The following is a 12,533-nucleotide window of genomic DNA, read 5'->3' on the forward strand; positions in this document are numbered from 1 at the left end:
CAACTATTTGTGATAATCTTCACAAGCTTCCACTAGAGAAATTGATTGTTAGAGAAATATTTGAGATCATCTGAAATGTTATGTAAAAGTTGCCAGTCCTTGTACACTAATAGTAAAGGTGGGCAGATCTGGACAGCCAAGGACCAAGTACCTGTTGCTGCCTTATCAGCAGAGCACATCTAAAACTGGTGAGGAACAATAACTCAAGGAAAGCAAACACTTTGCTGGAGGGAAAAATTCCCCTGGTGTCCTATAAAACACAAATAGAGGATAACTATGTACCTGCTGGAGAATGATAACAGAGTTGATGAAACTTTGATCTGCATCTCGTATGACCGTTACCTCACATAACTGGACACAGTAATTCTTGTTTTCCATCATTTTCACTGTGATCTTCCATTTACAGAAAGACCTACCTCAGCCTCCCGTGGTGATAGCTCCTGTCAACTGCCCTCAGCTTCCCAAAGACAGCAGTGTACCAGCCTCTCAACAAGACACACAACAAATGACCAATCCCACCCTCCACGTGAAGGAGCTGCATGGCTGTGCCTCGGCTGAAGAGGAGCTGGCTGATACCAGCACAAAGACAAACCAGTCAGAAATCTCTATTGCCCACAGTGAGGAACCAGCTGCTCAAAATAAGGATGACCTTGAAAGCAAATGCCTAAATGCAGAACAACACCATTTGGAATAAGTGATGTGATAAGAACTCCTTCTTTTCCCTCACAAACATATCTATATAAAACCAGTATGTATTTAGGACTGGTTTAGTAGGGTTTGCTTTCATTGAGGAACCTCCCTAGGAGTCCGATCATCAAATCCAACAAGGAATGTTCTGTCTCCAGCTTTGGTACAGCTATATACTTAAAACATCTTTCTGAAATATGGTGCTCTCCAGGAGTTCTGATGTGTGGGTTTCAATGATCACTTGTTAGTGAATGCCTTTGACCATTTGTTCCATTTGCATTATAGCAGGGTAGCATCAAGAGTATTTACTCAGTACTCTGTGCTTGTTTGGCTGTTTCACTGCTTTACCATGGTGTAGGTTAACATGAAGGAAAATATTGAATGAGTCTGCTACAATGCTTACTTGAGAGAAATATGGTCTCTTTTTTTTTTTGGCACTTTCCATATTGTCACCATTTACTTTACTTCTCCTGACTTGTCAAAGCCATTGATATAAGGGAATGCATTATTATAAACTGACATTCAGGAAATGCAGAGAATGGTTAAATTACCATTACTCCAAAAGGCTTTATGATACCATGGTGCATTAAATGCATCTCTTGACTTTTTTGTCTTTGTTTTTACTTCTAGGTACCTGTGCTACTAGTTTAGTTTAAAAGGCAGGGTGAGTAGAGCTCCAGGAAGCCTTCTAGGCATTCATGTGAACTCTGAGGGCTCTGATAATAAACAGGGTTGGTCACAGAATGCTGCCTGAAAGCAAATGCATATTAGGAATGTTTAGAAATAAAATATAAGCCAAATAGATTAAAAAAATAGGTAGTACTATACTAAGCTTAACAGGCAGTATTTTCATTGGGAAAATGTTAAAGCGTAAATGTTCTTATGTTTGGGGCTTTAAGCTTCTTTTGTTGTTCATTCAAGGAATATAATTGTGATTTCTAATTCTGAAGAAAATAGTCTGTTTTTTTCATTCCCAGCGGAGCACATATGGTGCTAGAGACAGCTGTGACTTAAAAGCTACTTGCTGCTCAGTAACTTACCAACTGCCTAAGTCATGTTTTGTCTTTGTCCCAAGAGTGGCCAAAGCATAGTCTGTCAGGTTCTGGAATGAGCCTGGGAGCTCACCTATTATTTTGTGTCTCTTGCTACATTGTGAAGGAATTTGTGAATTTAAAAATTTTAGGGTCCAGCTGGTCTTACTTCATATTCCTGAAGTTGTGTGTTTTCCCGTATAACATGATTGAGTCTTTTATGCATCAGCTTATGTACATAGACAATGGAATTTGTGTATTACTTGTTCCATCCAAGTATATTTGGCTTTATCAGAGGAGTCTGTTCTGCACTTAAGTTACAGTTCCAGAAAGCCTCAAACACTTCACATGAAAACTGAAACAGAAAATTGAAGTATTATAGTATCCTTGGATATTACTCCAGATTCCATGGAGGAAATACTCTTGAGTATTTGAGAGCCCAAAATGTCATTTACAGAAGTATTGTCACAGTCATGCAATCAGAGGCATTGCTGTTAAATTGAGAGTCTCCAGTTGGCATGTTGAATTGAAGGGCTCTCTTTTCAAGTCTGTCTGTTAAATATCAACCATTGTCTTTTTGGTTGGGTCTTCCACAAGTTTGCCCTGTGCTTTTTGGATGAAAGCTTCTGTGGGCAGTGGTAGCATTCTTTCTCTAGAATGTGAGCAACTTTCTCTAAAACCACACTCTGGCTTCAGAGTTTTGCCAGCTCCTGCTTAAAGCCTTGAACCTTATCTGGTAGGATGATTTATTAAGTTCTTTTGAAGGCTCCCTGAGTCCAATGGCCAGCACTACATTTAATTTACAAATTGCCCTAATGGAAGATAGCACTAAAGCAATCTGGTTTTCAGTCTCCTCATTAATGGACCATTACTTTGGCCAGCAGTAACCTGAACCAGTTATTACTAATAAAAGCAACAGAAACATTTTACTGAAAACTTCAGTCAGCTGGATTATGCCTTAATTTAAGTCACTGTGTAAGTATGGTTATTAAGAAAGCAATCTTGTGTTTAAATAATGAACTTGACAAATAGCAAGGTAAGTTGGAGGCTGACTCAACGTTCTGCTTGTTTTTGCCTTGATCATCTCTTAGTCAGAATACTGTTTGGAGTGGCTTTCTACATATTTAAAAGCCAGTAGCTTTCTGATGACAAAGCATTAGGTATTATAATCTACTTGAAAGTGTACTTTTGCATTTGTTCTCCTGTGTGGTTAGGAAAGAGTTTATTTCTCAGACTGTTCATAGCTCAATTAAAACAGAAGAACTGGTCACACTGAACTAAGCATTTCACAGTTGCATTCTGGACAGGTCTGCTTCACCTCAGGTTTTGGGGAATTTCCATCTGTTTTTAAGTGTAACATTTTTCTTCCTCAAACAACAAAGATTGCAGGAAAAAAAAAAAAACAAATCAGCTTTTCAGTGCAGTACCTCCAGTTAAAGCATGTGAAGTGGCAACAATTAACAGATTTTTACTATCTCAGTACTGTACAAATCAGGTGACCCTGGTGCTCCAGTGTGGCTGTGACTGTTTGGACTGATCAGCTCAATCTCTTCCATCAAAAACCAAGGCTGTATTTTTTTATCTTTAAAAAACCTCCCTGATCAGCTTAATTTAAAACTTAATGTTGTATAGGAAAATATGCATATCAGTTCAATGTGACTGACTCTGATTTTATTTGATGATTTCAGATACACATTCCACACCAAATTTGAGTTTTAATATTTAAAGTAATGAAAATAATGTTAAAAATAATGTTGATAGGCTTCTTGTTTATGTCTTTCACATACTAAGCCTTATCTGTCTAGAAGTTCAGTAAGAGTTCTGTTCCTGAGAATTTGTATGTGTTCAGGGGAAGCATTTCTTGTAGTAAAAAAGCCCCAAACAAATACAAAAATCCCAACAACAACTAACACCACTAAAACAAAAGGCTGTTTGAGAAAACCTGACTCTTTGGATCACAATAATGAGGATCAGATTCCTTCCTCAAGTGTTTGTTTTGGTCTGTTCCCTCCTGAAGGATTGCAAATGCAGCTGAACGTAGAATGGAATATGAAACTTTACTGAGGGTGACAAGAGAAGAGTATCTGAAACCCTCTTTAAATTTTGTGGATTTTATTTTTCTTGTTACAAATGAAGAGCATTTTAAATGAAATATAAAAAAGAAACACAAAAGAATAGATTTGAAAATATATTTTGTTTTTACCAGTGACACTAATAAAAGCACATCCACAGATGTAAGAATTACACTTGCGAAAATGTTTCTCTAAACCCGGACAGATGCCAGACAACAGAAAATCTGCAGCACAGCCTATTTTCCAAAAGGTTTATTAACATGTTTCGTAGAAGACTTCATTTAGAAAAGTGTTCATTTCCGAATTTCTTGAACATTTTCTATGGTCTTGGATAATTGGTCAAGCTTTTCCTTCAGAAAATGCTCTTTTCTTACAGTACTCCTCAGTATGGCTGTTGGTAAGGATGTCTTGACAGTGTTTTTCAGCCATGCACATTTCTGTGTTTCAGCTTTGGTTTTTGCATTCCTGATGCATTGTTTCAACTGGGAACAGATCATGACTACCATGGCAGTGCCTGTTGACTTCTGAGTGTGCTGGAAACTGGTGCTGACTGTGGAGCCAGACAAAACCCAGCCAGTAGCCTGTGCTGAAATAATAGCATTTTGAGCTTGCAGACTGTGGCTGCAGTCATTAATGAATGCCTTGGGTAGATGCTGTGAATATACCTGCAACTCTTTAAAAAAGCCAGTGTTGGATGTTTGAGAACAGTGTTTTCCTTGAAGTTAAAGCTTGCATGTGCTATTTTAGTGCAAGTTCCAGTTCTTTTGTTCTTGTCTTTAGCCCATGGCTGTGTATGTGATTCTGGTTTGTTGCTCTACACAGGCTGTATAGGATGTAAAGCCCATGATACTTCTTTTTAACAGCAGCTTCATTGACTATCCATGAACAAACCAGAGTATTCTGTACATGGTTGCATCATTTGGTGTGTTATTTGCAGTACACTGTGGGCTGAATGTGCTGGCCAAGCAGCAGTGTATAGAGTGAATTATTATCAATGTGTGGCACATAGCACATTGACACAAATGTAAAATACAGACATACCAGTAGATCCAAATATTCATCCTAAGCCTGCAGAGATGGTGCTTTTTTCCATGACAAGTATAATTTCTGATGTTTTAAAATAAATGTAGGGCTGTGTCTTCAAGCAAATGAGGACAGGAACTATGGTCAGAAGTCCAGAAAACATTATCAACAAGGAACAATGAATCTTTAGGTATTTTAATCTCACATGTGGTTTCCCAGCTGGGGAAGGACCTAAAGAACAGCTGCACTAACAGCTTTTCAGTTTAGGTTTTTGCCAGTGATGCTGGGTAGGGTGGAGAGAGGGAGGATAAGAAAAACTGAAGTTGACTCAAAGTATGAGGAGACACTGAATAAGAGAGGCAGTGGAAGAGTTTACTCCAAAGAGAAAACGAGTGTGCATGATAAATACCCAGAAATCTGAAATGCTGCTGCAAATTGGGAAAACAATTTGTCATTTTCAAATAGGGGTGACATTAGAATTAATAGGCTTAAATTGCAATAAGGAAATTTTGATGCTGGTGGTAGGAAAAATCTAGGAGTGGCTGACAGATGAAGGGCTCAGTGGGACAGGGCAGTGCCCAGTGCATGAGCTCCTTTGGTTCTGCAGGGAGAGAAGTGAACCACACCAACCAGAGTAATTTCATGCCACTGGCAGTTGGAGCCAGCCAACAAGCCCTGGCCTGCCTGTCCAGACATAGTCTAAGGGCCAGGATTCCTGGGTTTAGTGATGTTACGGCATGAACTCTATCCTGGAGTGCTCAATTTATGTATCATGAATCCTGTCAGGGTGTTCTCTAACCACTGTCATGGACACTTCAGCTCTTCTGAGACAAAGTCTGTGTTTTCTGCTACTTAAAAGTGATAAATCATCTGGAAAGAGACCACGTCATCTTTTTCTTATTTATCTGTGTTTAATTTGTTGAATTGCTTCTGGCACCCTAGAACATTTTCATAACAAGACAGCTTTGTGTGCTACCAGAAGTTTCCTTTGGGCAGTGGCATAAAAGAACTTTCTTTTCACTGATCCTCTCTATCATCTCTGTCTATCAATTATGTGCTCTTCTGTGAGGGTTCCACCTTTTCCAGTTTTGCAGTTAAATATTCAAGTTATGTGGAGTAAAGATGATCTTTTGCCATCTGTAAATTAGCGATAAATTATGTATTTAAAATTGATTTTCTTGAATTGGGAACTAGTGTATTATACACAATTATCTATAATTTCAGGAACTAGCAGAGGACTTAACTTCCTCCAATGCAGAGGCTCAGGCTTGGTTCTGTTTCCCAGAAGCCCTTGGTAAGTCCAGCAGCCAGGGCTTACAGGTGCATGTGCTCCTACGATTATTTGGAGCCACCGTTAGAGGTTATCCAGTTTTCTCATAATATTTTTCTGCATGTCAACATGCAGAAGTAGCTCCACGTGGCAAACTTCATCCAGGTGTTTGTCTCAGAGAAATTCTGAGATGATCTGCAAGCTAGATTTTTTTGGTTAAGAACCGCTTCCAGCTGACCAACATGAACTGTGTGTTGTGAACTGACTTTGTTTCATGTAAATATTGGTCGGCTGAAAATATGCAGACATAGTTTCAAAGTAAACCAGCTCATCACCTGCTCATGCCCCATTCCTGGAAGTTCAAGGCTAGGCTGGATGTGGCCCTGAGCAACCTGAATCTACTGGATGGCATCCCTGCCCATGGCAGGGGCTGGAATGAGATGATCTTAAAGGTCACTTCCAAACCATTTTGTGATTCTAAGATTCTGTCATAACTCCTTTAAAAATTGGTGGCTTGGGCTGGTAGGAGCTCTGCAGTGGCAGACAGCCAACACCTCAGAGTCAAGTTGTGCTGAAAGATCTCCAGCCCTGAGAATGTGACACACTGCACGAGCACCAACACCCTCTTCAGTTGGAGTAGTGAGGCCAGCGAAGATTCCAGAGCCTGACCCTTGGGGTACACAAGAGTCATATCTGATGTTGTTTCCAATACAATGATTTCTTCCTTAAGCCAGAGGTTTGGAATGGATAGAAATAGCTCTTTTCATCTGAAACATATATCTGAAGTCAGGAAATTGCCACAAACTTGCCACTTCTGCACCGTGGATCCAAGCCTTAAACCAGAATGGTGGGAAGTTGGTGATGTCTGGGGAGGAGCACAGTCCTTTACATGCATTCCCCAGCAAGGGACCAGAAGAGAATTTTATTGTTCTGCTCTGATTGAAATTGTTCTGATTTATGTTCAACAAAAACTTCGTGCTTCAGGTTTAGTTTGACAAAGTAAAAACCCACAGTGGCATAGTTTAATTTGGTTTGGGTCATAATTTACTTTTTTCATAATCAGTAGTGGAGACTTCAAAAAATGGGTATCAGAGATGTTACAGCAGACCCTAAGGTGGCAGCAAGCCTGTGTGGGAAACAGGCTGATTGATGGCCGGTTAGGGCAGTGCCAGCCTGTGCTTGGTGAACATGTCACCAGTTTGTCTTCAACTCTTACTTTGCCACTTGTCTCCTCCAGTGCCCTTTTGACTCTCAAGCTCTCATGGAGAGTCCCAGAGGCAGCACTGGCTGTGGGAGAGCAAGAAGGAATCTGTGTGTCACAGCACACTCCTGGTGCTGTATTGAAAGGCATGAAATGGAATTGGCCACTGTGCTCAGCCTGGGGCCTGGGTCACAAGCTGTGTTCCTCACAGGGCTGAACACATTAAACCTCATTGATCCTAAAGCCACTGATAGGAACTATGAGCTTTGGTACTTTCAGCCTAGCCACGTAGGAAAGCAAAACCTAAGAAAAATCTGAATTTACAGCCTTGCCTATGGGTGCTCTGCTCATTGCTGACCATGTTCCTTCAAGGCTGGAGGAACTGGGGTCTGATAACCCACCAGCAACCCAATAGCCCCCTGTGGCCCCTGCTAGTGTTACTTTACTAAAACTGCATCAGAAACGCTTTGGGTGTGGATTGGTGGGAGGCTGGAAGCAAAAATTTCAAGCAGTATAAAGATTATTTACAAGATAAGACCCATTTGCTTAAATACTCGTTTCTTGGATGCTTGACAGTAGCTGCTTTCAGAGAGGAAGTTGATTCTTGGAGATAACATTATAAGTAGAACAGTCTTTAATGTCTGGTGTCTTTGTTGAAGGACTTTGTAATGGTATTCAAATAGTAGTATGTAGGATATTGTTATGAAGAGTGCAAACTAAGATTGTTAATTTTAGCACTTGCAAATGCATCTGTTTACATATGTACGCATAAAGAATAAACATTAAGCTCATTTCAGGTACTGAAGGAAAGATTTTCTCTTGATCCAACATACTATATTTTTGCTGTTTTAAGATCTTCTATGCAGTTTGGCCCCTTAAATTTTTTTGTTTTCTTTTTTAATTAGAGAGAAAAAAAATCAGCTAAGGAAGCTGGCCAGTATAGGAGACTGGTATGAAAACTTACTTGGAGTATTTTTTTTTCCTACAAAAAAATTTTCAAACAAACAAGCTATGGAAATGAAGTGCAGATAGAACATAAGAATGAAGAATTCAGTTCTCTGTTAGGATGTAGTCAGTGATACTGATAAAATGAATGTCCTTCCCCGATTCCCTGGTTCCTTCCTTGTATTTCCTTTACCTTGTCAATCCAGTTTGTCATGGCGTACACCACGTGGATCAGGTTCACAGTTGTAGCTGATGGTGGGGTTGTCAATTCCCCATGGGAAGAGGGCCCCTCTCCCCTACACAGGCTACTACTTGATGACTTGCAAAATTGTGCATATTGCATGATACCTGCAAGGATAGATAAATCAGTAATTCTGAGACTTTTGCCTATGATACAGGTATCTTCTGTCTATAGTACAAGGTATTTTTTCTGCTGTTATTGTTTGCAAGTAGTAACAAAGAACTGACTGTCATCTTACTGATCGCTTCGTGTGCTGACACTAGGAGAGAGCCATTGCGAAGACCAAGTAAAAAAGCAAGTTTGTTTCCAAGTAGTAAAAAACGTTTTTTGGCAAGCATTTCTGTTTTTCCAAAGCTGTAGTCTTAGCAGAGTAAGACTTTCAGTTCAGTCTGGGTGGCCTTTTCCCACCCTGTGTCTGTATGGATCTTTATGGTTTTGATACCAGCCCTCCCTCTGGCTGCATTACAGCCTTGTATCCAATTGCACAGCACATCATGATACATATATTTTTATATATGTAAATACATTGTAATACATAGGATTTCCAATGACCAGATGTAGATTAGCTTTCCTTATGCAATGTAACAACTAAAAAACCCTATTCCAAAATTAACGGGGATGGCAGAATCTTAAGACAAAGAAATTAGAAATATCCCAAGGATTTCTGCAGAGTGAACTTTCTGTGGAATAATGAAGCCTATTTCAGGCATATATAGATACAATGAAAGAAAACAAATTTGAAAATGACTGGTTAGCTAGTCAAATTGCAGTAGTTTGGTTTTTTCCTTCTGTTTTGCTTTTAAAAATCACTGGAATTTCCTTTAGTCTGTTTTAGTTTAAAACTGTAAAATTTTTTGAAAATTGTCAAATAAAGATACTTAATTTTTGAACTGAGTTTTGCTATTTTATATCACCCTTAAGTTTGAAACACTTTTTTTTATTGTTTGCTCCAGGATGTGATAAAATGTCTTTTGCAATTTAAAGATCACTGTGTACAGTTCCCACCATGAGCTGGATTCCACACAAAATTCTTAAAACTTGCTCAATACCAGAAACATTGTTTGACATCACCACATGATCTGCACAAATAATCTCTTTCCCTGGCTTTTGTAACCCTGACAGAATCCCAGAACTGTTTGGGTTGGAAGGACCTTAAAACCCATCCAGTGCCACCCCTGCCATGGCAGGGACACCTTACACTGTCCCAGGGTGCTCCAAGCCCCAATGTCCAACCTGGCCTGGGACACTGCCAGGGATCCAGGGGCAGCCACAGCTGCTCTGGGCACCCTGTGCCAGGGCCTCCTCAGCCATTTAAAGTCGTGTGATCAGTTGTATGGATAAATAGGGTTTGACTACTCTGTTGCTTATTGTTGTTGCTTGGGAATGGAGTTGTTCACTAACAGTCCCTTTTTCTAAAAAATGCTATCTCCTGAATTACAAGGCAAATCACAGGTTTATCCAGGAATGGTACAAACTGACAACAGGTACAATTCTACTCTGTGTTTCTGCTTAATATATCCTGCACTTCATTTTTAATTACACAATACAGCTGAGAAGAGGGAAATTGAGAAATTTCTTGTGATATCTGACTCTAAAAGACAACAAAAACAACCAAACAAAAAACCACGCACACACATAAAAATCCAACCCACTAAAAAAACCAGCCGCATCAAGACAGCCTGGGCTGTCACTGAGGAACCAAGAGACAGCTGCTTCTTTTCAGAAAAGGCAGGTTCAAAAGAAAGACTGGGTTAATTTTAAATAGAGGGTAGTAAATATTAAGATGCGATCTGGCCAAAAAGCTTATCCTAAAGTATTGTAAACCTCACATTATTTGAAACAGTGCCTGGTGTTCTACATTTAGACATACATCTGCATGCTGGAACAGAATCAGCTTAATGAACAAATTGTGTGACTTTTATATTCTTGTATCCTGCATCTGTTGAATAGACAAGGATAGAGCATTTGTTTGGGGTTTTGTGGGTTTGGGTTGGTTTGTGGAGGGGTTGTTGCTTCTTTTTTTTTCTTTTTTTCTTTTTTTTTTTTTCTTTTTTGCCAGGGGAAGTTTGGGTTTGCGTTTATTTTTTTCTTTTTTTGGTAAAAAGCCCATATTATAGGTTTTCACACAAAATAATGCTCTAATGGGAAATGGTACGATCCAAACAGGAGCTGTTGACTGAACTGCTGGACACTTGTGGTGGAGCCCACAATGCCACAGGTGCAGATCCATCACTAGTGAAGATCTTGACATTCCAAGCCCCTCTTGACTACGTGGTGCATTTGCTAAAGATCTGTCCTACGTGAGCATTTCTTCGTCTGCAGGGACAGTTTTGTGGACTATTCACAAGCATCTTATCTCTCTAGCCTTGCTCAATTTTGCAGCAAAACCCCTCAGGCAGCTCTGGAAGGAAGGGCTGAATTCTCCACATTCTCCGCCCAGGATGATGGCTCAGTTAATTACAGGGACTGCTCTATGCACAGGTGCTGCCTGAAGGTCGGTTTCAGGGCACGCTGAAATTCCCACCTGGAGAGCTCCTGTGCCAACTGCTGAAATAGGTTTTTGCGAATACATTCAGTCAGTTACCAAATTTCAAATCAGCTCATTGCCTGACTTGTGCAGGTGATTAACTGGGGAGTTCTTGAACCCCCGGGGACCCTTAGGACATGGCTACGCTGCAAATACGTCCAATTTTTCTTCTTGTGGGAACTTTAACGAGGCATAGAGAGTATTGTGATTTCTGTGTTTTCTGTTTAAATACAATTCCCATATTCATGGTTTCTCAGGCTCACCTTCAAGACAGATTTGATTCTCTAGACCACTTCTGCATACTGCTCTCAGTTAGAAGAGTTCCTTGGAAAGAGATGCAGCTTTCAGAAGAGTGTGCTCTATGTGTCCAGTGGCTCCTAGGAATCACCCTGCTCCCAACAGATGCTCCCGAGCAAGTTATGTTAGAATCAGGCTTGTCTGCATCCTCTGCAATGCACAGCCAGGCAGCCCAGCCATTCAAATGTTCCATGTTTTCCTCTGTGTGGGGCAGGAAAAGGCCTCTTTTGTGTGGAGGATTACAAGGAAACACTACCTGAGCAGCAAGAGTTGGCCTGCTGCCCCTTCCTAGATCAGTCTGCTTCGCAGCAATATAGACAGAGAACATTCAGGAGCTTCATGGACTCTGGGGATTCCAGGGGAAGAATTTTTCAGTCTTGTTGTACTTGAGGAGGTTTCTTTTGCCCTGTCAGCTCTACTGTGTTACATTATTAAAATCTTGTCAGCCACAGTAAGGAGCTCTTTAAAGCTGGCAAAAAGATCCACAACACCTATTATACAGTGATTAGGGCAATGGTCCTATTCACAGAATCCCGTAATTGTTTGGTTTGGGAGGGACCTCAAAACACATCTTGTTCCAGCCCCTGCCTAGGTGGAGACACCTTCCACTGTCCCAGGCTGCTCCAAGCCCCAATGTCCAGCCTGGCCTTGGGCACTGCCAGGGATCCAGGGGCAGCCACAGCTGCTCTGGGCACCCTGTGCCAGCCCTGCCCACCCTCCCAGGGAACAATTCCTGCCCAATATCCCATCTAACCCTGCCCTCTGGCAGTCGAAGCCATTCCCTGTGTCCTGTCCCTCCATGCCTTGTCCCCAGTCCCTCTCCAGCTCTCCTGGAGCCCCTTTAGGCCCTGCAAGGGGCTCTCAGCTCTCCCTGGATCCTTCTCCTCTCCAGGTGAGCACCCCCAGCTCTCCCAGCCTCTCCCCAGAGCAGAGGGGCTCCAGCCCTTGGAGCATCTCCTCTGAACATCCTGCAACAGGTCCATGTCCTTACTGATGCTGGGGACTCCACAGGTAGATATAGTGCTCCAGGTGAGGTATTTCAAGTGAGAAATTCATTCCAAATTGCCTCCAGTAGTCCAAATGAAGAGTATATTTATTCTCTGTCTGTACTCCCTGGATGAGGATAGAGAAAGGGCATAACTCAGTGGCCATTACAGGGCTGTTCAATGATTGCATGCTCTCAAAACAATTCCATCCAAGTTCAAGCAATTTTCATTAATAAAAAGTTAGTGAGTCACT

The 12,533-nt window shown here is 41.0% G+C and overlaps 1 protein-coding gene across 2 annotated transcripts in view; it reads left to right on the plus strand.

Annotated features, from left to right (window-relative positions):
- Positions 1-9,360, plus strand: part of SPPL2B (signal peptide peptidase like 2B) — a 31,846-nt gene extending 22,486 nt beyond the window's left edge. For both annotated transcript variants that reach the window (XM_014884346.2, XM_014884345.2), the window contains exon 15: positions 407-9,360. Coding sequence is in view for 1 of the 2 variants with exons in the window: in XM_014884345.2 (XP_014739831.1) it covers positions 407-694 (288 nt within the window). In the remaining variant the exon portion in view is untranslated. The remainder of the gene's footprint in view (positions 1-406) is intronic.
- The last annotated feature ends 3,173 nt before the right edge of the window (positions 9,361-12,533 follow it).

The sequence above is a fragment of the Sturnus vulgaris genome, chromosome 26 (assembly GCF_052056855.1).
Source record: "Sturnus vulgaris isolate bStuVul1 chromosome 26, bStuVul1.hap1, whole genome shotgun sequence".
NCBI lineage: Eukaryota > Metazoa > Chordata > Aves > Passeriformes > Sturnidae > Sturnus > Sturnus vulgaris.